A 12,704-nucleotide genomic window follows, 5' to 3' on the forward strand; every position below is an offset into this window, starting at 1 on the left:
CCAGTATGCCCTGAGAAACCAGTTTGTCAGAGCCCTCTGCCTATTAGCGAAGGCAAAGACACCACTGGGAGCACGCGGCTAAGGCAGAATAGATGAAGATTTAGATTGCCGCCTCTTACTGAATAGAGTGGGCAAGGCTTCGCTCTCCGCACAAACAAACTCACCAGCTGTAATTTCAAAAAGGATTTTGTCAATTTCCATCTCTGCTTCCTCTTCCATTTCCTCCTGATCCTCCAGGCTTTCAAAGGTGTCCTCCAGCATCTCCTCTATAATACCAGCCTGGCAGAAAACAAAAAGGCAGCAGCAGGGTAAGAGGACGCACCCCTTACCTTCGAGATCAAGCTATGCCTAGTGAGGCATTTAAAAACTGCTTGCTGGCTACTTGGGCTTTCCAGTTTGGGGCTGCCCTGTCACATAAGGGTGGCCAACACACCCACCCACAATTTAAGCAGGCATCTGTACAACTGGTGCACAGGAAAAGCAGTAAGAAAACTGAGGATTAAATACAGGTGTTCTCGCTTTGAAACCCTCAAGCTAATATTCATTGCTGCTGCGTGTCCAAACACTGACAAGCCAGCCTGCTCCAAGCACGTGAAATGCAACTGTGAACTTCAGTCATGAGGTACCAATCGTGTCACATGCTGTAAGCTGAGTGTTTGGCATGGCTTTCCTTTTTTCTACCTGCATTTGAAAACAGTTCTTTTTGCAGGGCCTGCAACCTAGATCTGGCCAAATTGTTCTGGTGCACAACTGTAAAATTATTAAGATATAAACTGATTTGAACTAAACAGTCTAAAGTGGCAAGGGAAAAAGCAAAGCAATTTTGGTAGTTGGAAAGATAATGACCATGACAGAGAATTTTTAATACTTTAAATACTTTAAAATCACTTTCATCACATGAAGACGCGAAGCTAGGTGTTTTAAACCCAGTATCGGGCTGGCCATCTCACCTAAGACAGGACTTCCAGATTGACACTCCACAACAGGCTGTGGTAGGTCTTCATGAATGTTTTCATCCCTGAAAGCAGGGAACTCAATCTCCCTCAGGACACCAACGGTCCCTGGGCACAGGCGTGAATCCTGCTGTGAGCCTTGGTCTCCCCCAGCCCCTGGACTAGGATGACCAAGCTGCCACTGCTCTACCTGGGGACTGATCTTCCTCCTTCCATCATCAACGTGAGCAGCTTTTTTCGGCTTCAAGCCTTACACCGAACATGTTGTAAGCATCACTGAGTCAAGAGTTTTCCCCCCACATACAATAACTTCCTAGAAAGCCCCCAGTTATTAATATGCTGCTATAATTTGTTGGTTAGAGCTTACACAAGCTCTCCGACAAAGGGGCCACCTAAGCGATTGCACAGCACACTAATGACCACCTCTTGTTCACCCAAGTCTTATTTACGTTATAGATCTTACCTTCATCATCTCTTTGGACAACTCCCTCATCGTTGCTTGGATTTCAGGGATTTTTACTAGATTTTGCATAGCTTTCATGACTTCTGTGCTCTTCTGCAATGAACCCGCTACTCTTAGGACAGCTGTGAAGGAGAGGTATAGAAAACCTTGAACAATCCCTGCACCACCATAAGTGGAGAAATTACATGCTCCCTACATGGACAAAAACTTGTGTATGTTTAGGCAATTTAAAAAGGAAATGGGTATCCCGCTCCTTCATTCTTGTGTACCTTCCTGGAAAAGCTCAGCTTCCACCCACGTTGAAATAACTATGTTTACAGCAAAGGTAAGAGTCCTGTATGATTAGTTGGAGCAATCCAGCTGGCCTGCAGAGAGATTTCAACCCCCTTGCACCCAGTTCATAAAAAAGATCTCTGAGGAGCTGCTGCCTCTGCCCCTCAGCAGCCAGAGGTCTGGCTGAGGGTTTCACCGGCAGAGCTACAGTCCAGCTCCACGCCTGCCTGCTGCCCAAACTAGGGACCTTCTGCCCAACACTGGGTAGTGGAAACTAACTCTGGCAGAAACTCTAATCCAATAGCTCTATAGCAAAAAGTAAGCTAGAAAATTAATACTGAAGCAAATAACCTGGAAATAAGTGTAGTTTAAATGGAATTTAACAATACTCTTTCCAGAGGCTATTCTCATAACATAGCTTATAAACTCTCCTCATACATGTTGTTACATCAATACCAAAACGCAGTAATTAAGGGTACTCTGAGGTTCTTAAATTCTGCCATCTAACTTTGCAGCTTCCTAATCACGGAGAACTTACCTGTTTGTGTATAAAATGGTCACTCCTTAATGAAGCAAAATGAAGGCACAGCATATATTATTTTTCATTTCAATAATTTATTTAAGAGCCTTACACTTGCAATGTTAATAAATGGAAATCTTGCCTCTAGCGGTCATTTCCCCCTGATGAAGCAAGTTAATACAAACCCCAGACTGAATTCTAGATCCCTTCCTGTTGCTTGGGTAAGCGTAAGGGAACATTCTCAGTAAGATGAAGACTCTGGTAGCAGTAATAAGGTGAAGGCTGCTCTGAGTGTTCATTTTAAGGGACATCTCAAGCTGCAAGGATGGCCCTTCCTGAATGAGGCATGTGGGGAGATATACTGGACGCATACTGGACCTGTCATAACTTTGGGCTTAAGGTTCACATCACGACTCCAGGCTCATCACTCATCTAGTGTTAAAATCTACTAGCACCTGGCTTGGATACTAGCCTGGGGGGGAAGTACTTTGACATTTCAGTACTGTGTTAACCTCCACCAAGTCTTTCCCTCCTGTCTTTAATGCTTTCTGCTCTGCTCTTGTTATGCTGGAACACTCTAAGGTATGGAAAATACTGCAGGAAATCTATGACAACAGATTGCTGACGTGGATAAGGAATGAGGCAAATACCCTGGGTACTGGAGGAGCCCGAAGGACAAAGCAGGGTTTACAGAGAGCTAGGTATCAAGCCACAGGGCAAATAGATTCAAACCCACCACAGAAAAGTGCAGTTCCCTCACTTCCATTTAGGACTTAAAGTGTCCTAAGACACTTGCTAGATGAACAACAGTTTACAAGATGAAGGGGATTCTACTGAAGGAAACAAACTTCGCTATTACAGATTTTGAGAGGATCTGTAACAACAGGCTCCACAAGGACACAGGGACATTAGGCATTCATCCAAACTGTTTAGGAACACACACTGAAAGCGTGCCCCAAATCACCGTTTCAGAGCACGTGATTCTCATGTCACTGCAACCTTCAGGTGCTGAGAAGAGGTGTCAGATTATCTGCTGAGCAGCTAATCAGACAAAACACAGAGAGCCAGCGAGGCTGCAGGGAACAATGAGGGTGGGAACGCCAGGAAGCTAACTGGGAGTGCCCCAACTACTTCACAGCTCAGGGTGGGAAACCCACCCAGACAGGGCAGCAGGGAAATGGCCTCCGGATTGAAAGGGGTTCTTGCCTACAGGGACACAGGACTCATCATGGGATGCGAGCAATATAATTAAGATAACAGAAATCACTAACAGAGGCTGAAACTAAAGCAATGATTAACTCTACCTATTGAAAAAGCTCACTAGGACGTAACAAGCTTTCCGAGACAGCTGGGATATAACAATAGAGAAGTGGGGTAATGGAACATTGCAGTCAAAACCATACAGCACAGAGAACAAACCAAGTCATAAAAGAACAGGCAGTGTGCATGTTCCCCAAGGAAGTTTAGCTGAAGTTCACCAACTTGTTGACCACCAGGGGTCTCAAAATATGCTAAGACAGACCCCCAGGAGCAAAATGTGCATACGCAAGTGCCTTATGCATATATATATATCATTTTGGGGAAGTAGCTGTAATATGTATTAGATTGCAGGGAAATAGGATGAATACATATGTTTTGTTGCAATAAATTCAGGAATGCTGGTCAGATAGGCGCACATGATCTGAAATGCTGATCTCCATGTGCCCAGCGCTGCAACAAAGAATGCCTGCCTTCTAAACTTACAAAGTGAAGTCTAGACGGTTTTCTTTTTGTTGGTTTTTTTCGGTATGACAAGGGAAAAGAGCATGTTTGGACTCACAAAAAAATTATTACGTCTCTTTTAAGGGAATTGCAGCAACATGACCGAACATGAGAAACTTAATTATGGGATGTTTAGGAGAACAGCCAAAGGTAGAAAATGGGAGGGACTGAAGTGGACCATGGAACACACAAACCTCAGAGGCCTACTGCAGCTCAGGCAGAGGCGGAGATCTGTGGCCAGTTGCTGGATAGCCAAGCATCCGAGAGCAGCGCCTGGAACAACCCATATATTGTGTGCATGTATACACATGCGTTCTACTAGTGGACCTTAGTCCTGATCAGCTGAAGAGGAAGACCAGGACTGAGCTGTCAGTGCTGTTCATCTTTGTGTGAAAGCCGTGCGTTTACACGGGTGCTGGTAAAGGCACTGCTGTGAGCATGTGTGGGTGTATGTGCCTGCTGGGAATAGGTGCTCAGCCTAGCTGGATGTAGGGGCATGGAACTGCAGCAGCCTCACACCTCTGGGCCAGCTACAGGAGGAATTTCCCTGGGTCCTGAAGCTCACTGGAACGCGCTGCCTTTCACAAGAGTCAGATTGCTTCCAAATTCAAGCTCTGCCTGCATTTGACCTTGACTCTGAAAATGGAAACCCAGACCTCACTTCTAATGCTAGAGGAGTCATCGTACTTGGGCTCAGAAGTTGTTCTTACCAAGCTGGTTCTTCATCCCCATGAGAACAGAGTTCATGTGAGCTTTGGATGCATAGAGTTTGCTTACGGCCTTTCGAGAGCGGATCAGCTCCTTCGCCAAGATCACACACACGTCTTTCTGACCCTTTTTGGCAGCATCCTTTATTGACCGCTTCACCTTCTCCTCTTCTCTCTGGATATCTGGGGCACAGGAAAACACAACAAACAGTGACAAGCTGCTAAGAATTTGGAAGATAAACCAGTCATTTGTTGGGGTGTATTTTCAACACAAAGAATTGTTTCTGCTTGATTTCAGATTCCCTCTGTTACTCAAAGGCCTTGTTCTAGGCTGATTTACATGTTAGCTGATTAATGCAAATAAATATGAATAGGAAAATTCTCATTACTGAACATCCAGCTCTAATTTCCTTTGCAGTTAAGAGTACTGTAAAGGTCTGTCCAGGAATATTTCTACATGAAGGTGAGCTGACTAAGATGAATTCTTAAGAAGTAAAAAAGGTCCAGTAAGAACAAAGTACTCTGAGATCACTACTTGACTTACAGCTTCAGAGTAACTTCCCAACTATTAAACCAGCCTGACATAAATATATATATATATATAAATACATACACACACAGTTTAAGACTACTGACTTTCTGCTTACAAGATTACCTCATTCGTGTTCATCACCAGGTAACCCCACCTCACCAGGAGGGAACAAAGCTGTCACAAGGAGTTAAAAACTAGTAGTCTCAGAAGACAGACAAGCATTTTACTAGTAAAATATTTACCTGTCAGACTACATTCAAAGCTTAACCCGTATGTGGTTAAACTTAACCCACCCAAAGCTTAACCCACCTTCAGGTGAATTTGAGGGCTGCTGTATGCAAAATTGTCACTGTTTCTAAATCTCTGAATTGTGTTTTTCTGAAAAAAATAAATTCAGAAAGATTGCAGAAGGCTGCTCTCACAGAGACTAGAAAGTTTTAGATATACATTGTCTTTAAAAAAAAAAGCATAACCACTTATATAGTGAATTTTTAAGGGCACATCCACGACTTTAAGAGTTACTTAGAACCACACATTTGTTAAATTACTGCCAAAAAAGGCCTTCATCCTTGCAGACAGACTTATTTCCTCCATCAGGCACAACTCATTGAGCCTCAACTGGATATCCAACCAAATCTATACTTGTACTTCAGGAGTTAAGATCCTGAGTTCCTACTGCTCATACTTCAAACACACATGCACCGGGTGTTCATTTAAACAGCACATTCACATTACAAGTTGGCTGGCTGGCACCAAAGCTATGGATTAATTTATCAGGAAAACCTAGTATGCTGGTAAATCATTAGATATAACTTAAAACAGCCTGTTCAAACTCTCCTGGCACCCAGCTTCGTTCAACAGCTTTTTATATGTGCATACTGGAGCAGGAATACTGAACTGAGACTATACTCAATCAGCACCAAATAGCTGGATCTGAAACATTGTACTCCAAATGGGAGTTCTTAAATAACACAGGTTTCTCTAGCAAATCTGATGTGACTGTTCATATGTCTGCCTTGTCAGATGATGCTGGCTGTACAGCAGAAGCCAGGTACCTCAAAAAGCTCACAGAGTAAGAAATGCAGGAACAAGTGATGACATTCGTAATTCATACGATTTTAGGCAGTCCTGCAAGGAGCAGGGAGTTGGACTCAATGATCCTTATAGGTCCCTTCCAACTTGAGATATTCTATGATTCCATTATCAACCTCCTCCCTCTTCCATACTCAGCAATAAATTAGCCATTGATGAAATGTGGGCCTAAGAATCCACAAAAAATTATCCTAAAGTAAATAGAGAATTCATGTAGTAAGTGTTAGGCTCACCTTCCTGGAAAGGGCTGAAGGAAATAACCACAAGAACAATTATTTCTAGCAAAGGCTTTATTCAAATTTGGTTTTGTTCGAATCTTCTTGATTTATACCAGACACATAGGCAAGAATCAGTGCCCTTTTATAAAAACAAAGGCATCAATGCACACTTTTTGGCACAGGCTGACTTGGAGACTTTGACACAGCTTCTCATGTGGGAGTTAATGAGCCCTGTACTCAAGATGAGTCATTCTCTCAATATCATTCAATGGCATTTTTATCCTAAAGTACTGGCAGAAATATGTAGGCTCATAATCAGAAAAACACACTCCTTGCTGCTTTCCCACTATCATCTGCAGAAATGTCACAAGCTCAAAGACATTTCTATGTCAGGCACAGGAGTGAGCTGAGCCCCAGCATATCAGAACAGGTAAGAAACAGCTGAAGTAGTACAGCAGAAAATAGAAAGCGCCAGGAGTACTCCAGCAGGACTCAGGAACTACAACATCCACTTTGTCAAGCTAAAAACAACCACAAGTATTGTGTTACTACATCCAAACTAGCGTAGGGTGGCCCCGTACTCAAGTGAATGCTTTCACAGATGAAGTGCTGAATATGAGATTAGTGGCATAACTATGCAAGAGCAGCCAACTCCGTCTCTGAAGGTCAATGCCAGCTATATGCTCTCATGAGCCAAAGTCACTACACCAATCCTTCTGCAGCATTACCATGCACAACAGAGGCACAAACCAGTCCTGCGAAGCACCTGCGAATGTAACTTGTGAACTCAGTAAAGCACAAAGTCACTGTATAACTCCAACTACATTAACTTGAAAATTTCATTTCTGAAGTCACAAGGATACCTTTCATTTCTTCAAATCTTCCAAGCCCTCAAAAGCAACCTACACCAAACAGAAACCACTACAGCAGCAAGAGTCCAACGACAGATGGTTTGAAACAGCATGTTGCTATATCAGTAACTGCGCTGACTGGACGAGCCAAGTGTTTGTGTGATCCAAGCCCACTCAGTTCATCCCAGGTGGATCCGAGCATTGCCGTATCAAAACAAATCTACCACAGCCTCCCCCAGGGAAACTAAGACAGGTCTCAGCTCAGCATCCTTACTCAAAGATTGCAGCAATTTCCTGTGTAATTCTCAACTGAAATAATAAACCACGGCAGAATCCAACTACAGGGGGTGATTTTTGAGAAAAACCTTAGTGGCACATGGCTATCATCTTTCAGCAGCAGCCTGCCAGCCCGGTAAGCGTCCAGCACAACCACATACTTCCACAGCTGACACTTGGCAAGATGTGAAATCTTAGCACAATATGGGCATTACAAAGATACCCTGTACTTTATTTTAACAGGAATTGTCAGAATAGCAGATGGCTGGTGGTTAGTCTAAGCTCGCACAAGCTGAACTGTATCTTTGAATGTAACACTCTGAAATACATATACAGACATGTTTAGAGCTGTTATAATAATTAGATTTACATCCACATCAAAATATTAGACTACCACAGAACCCAAAGTCTATATAGGCCATTAGAAGTATTAGGGCACAAATAAAGTTGAAAGAAAACCAAACTTTCAAGAAACCATTGACAGCAAACACATGGGTAGTTTCCTCCCATGGAGATGTGACCTCTAAAACAAGCTTTGCTAACAAGACCAGCCATGTTTCAGTTGCCCTGTGCCTGATACAGCCACAGAAAGTGCCTTGGAGAATGCAAAGCAATTCATCAAATCATCAAAAAAACAAAAACGAGCATCACTGTACATCAGTTTTCCTGGAAGGGGCATAAACCCTGTTCCTCATTTTACAGATGAAGACAAAGACAGACTTTGTACTGCACAAACATCTCTCTCCAACGAACTCATATTCTCCCACTCATTGATTTGTACATCAACCCTGCCAGTTTACTCCAGAAGTTGTTGCGGATGGACAGGGGAAGGGAGAACGTATACCTTGAGGAATCACTCAAAATACGCATGTGCCTAAAAAGCAGACGCTGGCACAAAATATCCTTTACCAGCACATCCAATGGACCAATCCTGCAGGCAGGGCAGAAGATGAAAAAGGGAAAATAAAAGTCTAGCCCCAAACCTACTTTTGATTCTGGGAAGAGCATAAGAGAGAACAAAATCTGAACTAGCAGCAGTATAATAGTAAGCAACTACTCTGCTTTTCAAGACATCTTCAGAAGTGTGATGTTTGTAATTTAATAGCAAAACACCCACTGAGAAAAGTGTTTTGGTCCCCCCCTCCTTCTGTTTGTAATTTCCCTAAGCTGACAGCAAGCTACTTTTGTTTAGCATGTGCACTTCACGCCAGTGCATACCCACAGAACTTTCTACATGTGAAATTTCATACCACACCAGTACTATTCATTAAATCAATATGGGTGAAATTCTGGAGAATAAGTCTAATTAATCTTATCAAAGGGGATTTAAGAGCATTGTCCTACTGGAAGCATACAATATCCAGATTCTTTAGAAAATTTTATTTGGAGAACTTCACAGTGACATCATTTTGTAACACTGACTGACTCTGGCCCCAGGATCACATTCATCTTCCTTTATTCCAGATGTGATAAGAGTATCCCAGGTTATTAGATTTCACAGCCTCCCCCAATTAAAGCAAAAAAACCCTTGAAGGCAGACAGGGAAAGGAAAAACGAAAAATGAAATGTAAGTACAAACCTCTGATCTGTCTATCAATCACTCTCATTTCTTTTCTTATCTTCAAGGACCATTCATTGACCTTAAAAAGAGAAAGTGAGAGTTACTTGAAATTCCAATTTTAAAACTACGCTTTTAATACTTTCATGTAACTTAAACATTCCATATCAAAAGAAGCACTTCAAAATGCACAAGATTTAAGTTATGAGTGACATTTAAATGTTTCATTATTCTAATAATAATAACAGAAACATTGCAGAGATACAACCAATTATTGCACTCCTCTTAACATTAAAACAAGGAGTTAAAGAGGCACTCACTGCCTGGCTAACTTCCCATATCACATCGACATCACTGTGCAGAGGGGACTTGCCACAGGGGATTTCAGCATAAGATAAGAACTTTGGGACAGGACAACAGCACCAAAAGTGCTACTACCCGTTTCAGTTGGAAGGTACCCCAAGCCAACCTCCTACTCAAAGCAGGACCAAGTTCAGGTTGTTCAAGGGCCTCATCCATTGAGTTTTAATACTGTCCAAGGGCAGAGACTTTACAGCCACTCCAGACATCTGTTCCAGCATGCAATCACTCCTGTGGTGAAGACCCTTCCTCATGTTCAATTCAAAATTCTCCTCTGGCCACCTGTGGCTGTAGCCCTTTCTTGTCACTGGGCACACCTGAAAAGCAACAGGCTCTGTCTTCACTACAGCCCCATTAGAGGCAGTGAAAGGCTTTAGGCCCTTGCCCCTTCTTCTCCAGGCTAAAATGAGCCCAGTTCCCTCAGCCTCTCCTCCTGTGTCATGGGCTCCACTCCACCACTTTGCTGAGCCCTCTGCCACACTCTCCCCAGTTTGTTGATATCCCCCTTGAACTGGGTGCTCAAACCAGGACACTGTTTTGCAGATATGGCCTCATTAATGCCAAAAGTAGCAGAGTTAATTGAACCACCACTTGCCTTAATGTGATTATTACAGCTTGTTAACACAGCCCAGCTTGCCCTCATCACTGCACACATGCACTGCTAACTCACATTTATTATCCATGGGAAGTCCAGGTCCTTTCCCACAGAGCTGCTGCCCAGCCAGCCCCAGGCTGCACACCCCTACGTGCAGGGATGGTTGCCTCACATGCACAACCTTGTGTTGCTCAATATCATGAGGTTCCTGCTGGCCCATTCCCCCTGCTTGCTCAGTGTCCCTCTACACAGCAGCTCTGCCCTCCAGCTTCCCTTACCCCACCTTTGGCAGGGTTCAAACACTGCCACCCCCTCTACAGCCCCCCTGCTGGGACTTGCCAAGATCTCTGTTCCAGCACTCCTGGCTCCTCCAGCACAGGGCGCTGAAGGATGTGGGGAGCACCACTTGCCCCACCCATCCTTCTGGGGAAAGCAGAGACATCAGACAGACTCCAGTTGACAGACATTCAACCAAGAACTGGAAGCATTTCTGGCAACTTGAGAAGCAGAAAGGGGCTGCAGAACACAAGAATCAGAAGATAATACAGAGTGAAAGCTCTGATGCTACTGTTATTATTAGCAGCACAGATTTGCACAGTACCTAAACAAACCCTATAAGCATTAAGATGAGTTATGGTTCATGGATCCACCTGCACACCGTACATGCCAGTGCACAGGCCATTCAAGAAGTTGTTGGCTGCATGAATAGTTTCATATGAAAATCACCCTGATTTTTATGTGATTTTTTAATTCAAATAAAACGCTCCATCTACCTGAATATGTTTTATAACAAAGCTGTAAAAAGAGCGCTCTTCAGTGCACGAGTTCAGCAGAGCAAGACCATCTTAGACTTTTAATGGTCTCAAAAGCAATGCTCTCAGTCACAGTGAACAAGACCATGTTTTGACTACCGGCATCAACTGCCACCCAGGATGCCCAAGCACAAAATGTGCTGCACAAAACCCCAAGCCTGAGAGCTCTGCAAAGCTCTATGCATACATATTATGGGTGTCCAGAAGTTTTGAAGGGGTTTCAGAAAGCTCCTGCACCTTTAGGTGAAGCCTGTTTTATTACAGGAGGAAAAACCCCCAAATTGAAACAACTCTTATAGGACGGACTGAAGTCTCCCCTCTTACTCTTCACAAAAGAGCAGAATACGTTCTGCAGACTGCTTCCTCACCCCAATAAGAAGCTAAGAAGGTCCCTCATTCGAGTATGCCTATGCTAGAGGGAGAAAAGTGAGGGGAAGAGACCAAGGTAAAACACGATTTAACTCTGGCTGGCTCACTGTCATGTCTCAAACCTAACACCTTCCAGAGATCTGCTCTACAACTTGCATTCTAAAACCAACCAACACATACTAAGCCTTCATGTACAAGCACAGTCAGCAATTGTCAAATGAACTACAGATGCTGTCTCTGTGATGCACAACAGCACAAAGACACCATTAAACCACAACTAGCTGTATGTTGTCATCAATCCCTGCTAATTCTGACAGCAGAAAACTCTTTGGTAGCTCATCCCTCGAACTGCACAGGAATAAGCTGCTTCACACAACTGTCCTCATAAAGGCAGAGCTGCGTGCCTCTGCACTCCCTGGTCTACCCAACGCTCATCACCTGTTTTGTGTATAAAAGGAGGAGGGAATTCTGCTGACTCTCATCTAGAGTGCAGCACGCTTCCAGTTACATGAGACACAGCAACCTACTGAGCAGTAAAGAAGCTGTATTGCCAATCTCACCCAGGACACCAGGGACAGGGCTATGAACCACAGAGGTAGCAATGCTGGGAATAGGAGTACTTTGTCCGACTAAGTAAAGCTAATTACTCAAAGCACAACTCCATGCTGACAAAGCTACTCTGCTCCCACTTCTGACATAAACAAAAACATCCTTCTCACAGCACTGCATCACACCGGAAAGTCAGCCAGCAAAACACCAAGCTGAAATAAACCTTGGACCACGCTGGAGGAAAATTCGCTTTTTAAGCTGAACATGGCATTAAAATGTATAGTAGATTTCCAGCTTTAGATAGGCTGAAATGTATCAGCAGCTCCTCACAAGGACCGAAGATGTTTGCCCTGTATCATTCCTAAACAAATTCTCTCCCATCAACAGTAAGTATACAAATGAACCCAGGGCGAACCACTGCCACCACAAAAATCTCAACCTCCTCCCATCACCAGCCACCTCCTGTGGTGCTCAGATTGCTTTCCCTAGCCCTACTCAGGGGCAGGATCTTGTCTACAGCTGCTGGCAGACATGAGGTAAGTGGTGCTGTTTCCCCATCATCTAGTAAGCAGAAGTAACTTCTTTCTAAAGCTGCAGTTAGATACAGGAGAAAAGAAATTTCTCACTGTTACTGGTTTCTCAATATCACCGTTGCAGCGTTTGAAGTCATCACGCCAGCCTGCAACCCAAAAGCATGCTCATGACAGCAAGACAACCCACCTCACTTCTCCCTATGGGTCAGACAAGCCTGTTTTCTAGTGCCTTTGTAGGCTTTTCTGAAAACAGCTCCAAGACAACCCACAGCCACGCTGTGT

General features: G+C 43.7%; 1 protein-coding gene across 2 annotated transcripts in view; it reads right to left on the minus strand.

Moving 5' to 3' along the window:
* The window catches only part of LOC130150356 (charged multivesicular body protein 3), a 35,163-nt gene that overhangs the window by 1,334 nt on the left and 21,125 nt on the right, over nt 1–12,704 (minus strand). For both annotated transcript variants that reach the window (XM_056341277.1, XM_056341259.1), the window contains 4 exons: nt 9,226–9,286; nt 4,681–4,860; nt 1,417–1,538; nt 165–279 (listed from right to left, as the gene is read on the minus strand). In XM_056341277.1, coding sequence (XP_056197252.1) covers nt 165–279; nt 1,417–1,538; nt 4,681–4,860; nt 9,226–9,286 — 478 coding nt within the window. The remainder of the gene's footprint in view (nt 1–164; nt 280–1,416; nt 1,539–4,680; nt 4,861–9,225; nt 9,287–12,704) is intronic.

The sequence above is a fragment of the Falco biarmicus genome, chromosome 1 (genome assembly GCF_023638135.1).
Source record: "Falco biarmicus isolate bFalBia1 chromosome 1, bFalBia1.pri, whole genome shotgun sequence".
Classification (NCBI taxonomy): domain Eukaryota; kingdom Metazoa; phylum Chordata; class Aves; order Falconiformes; family Falconidae; genus Falco; species Falco biarmicus.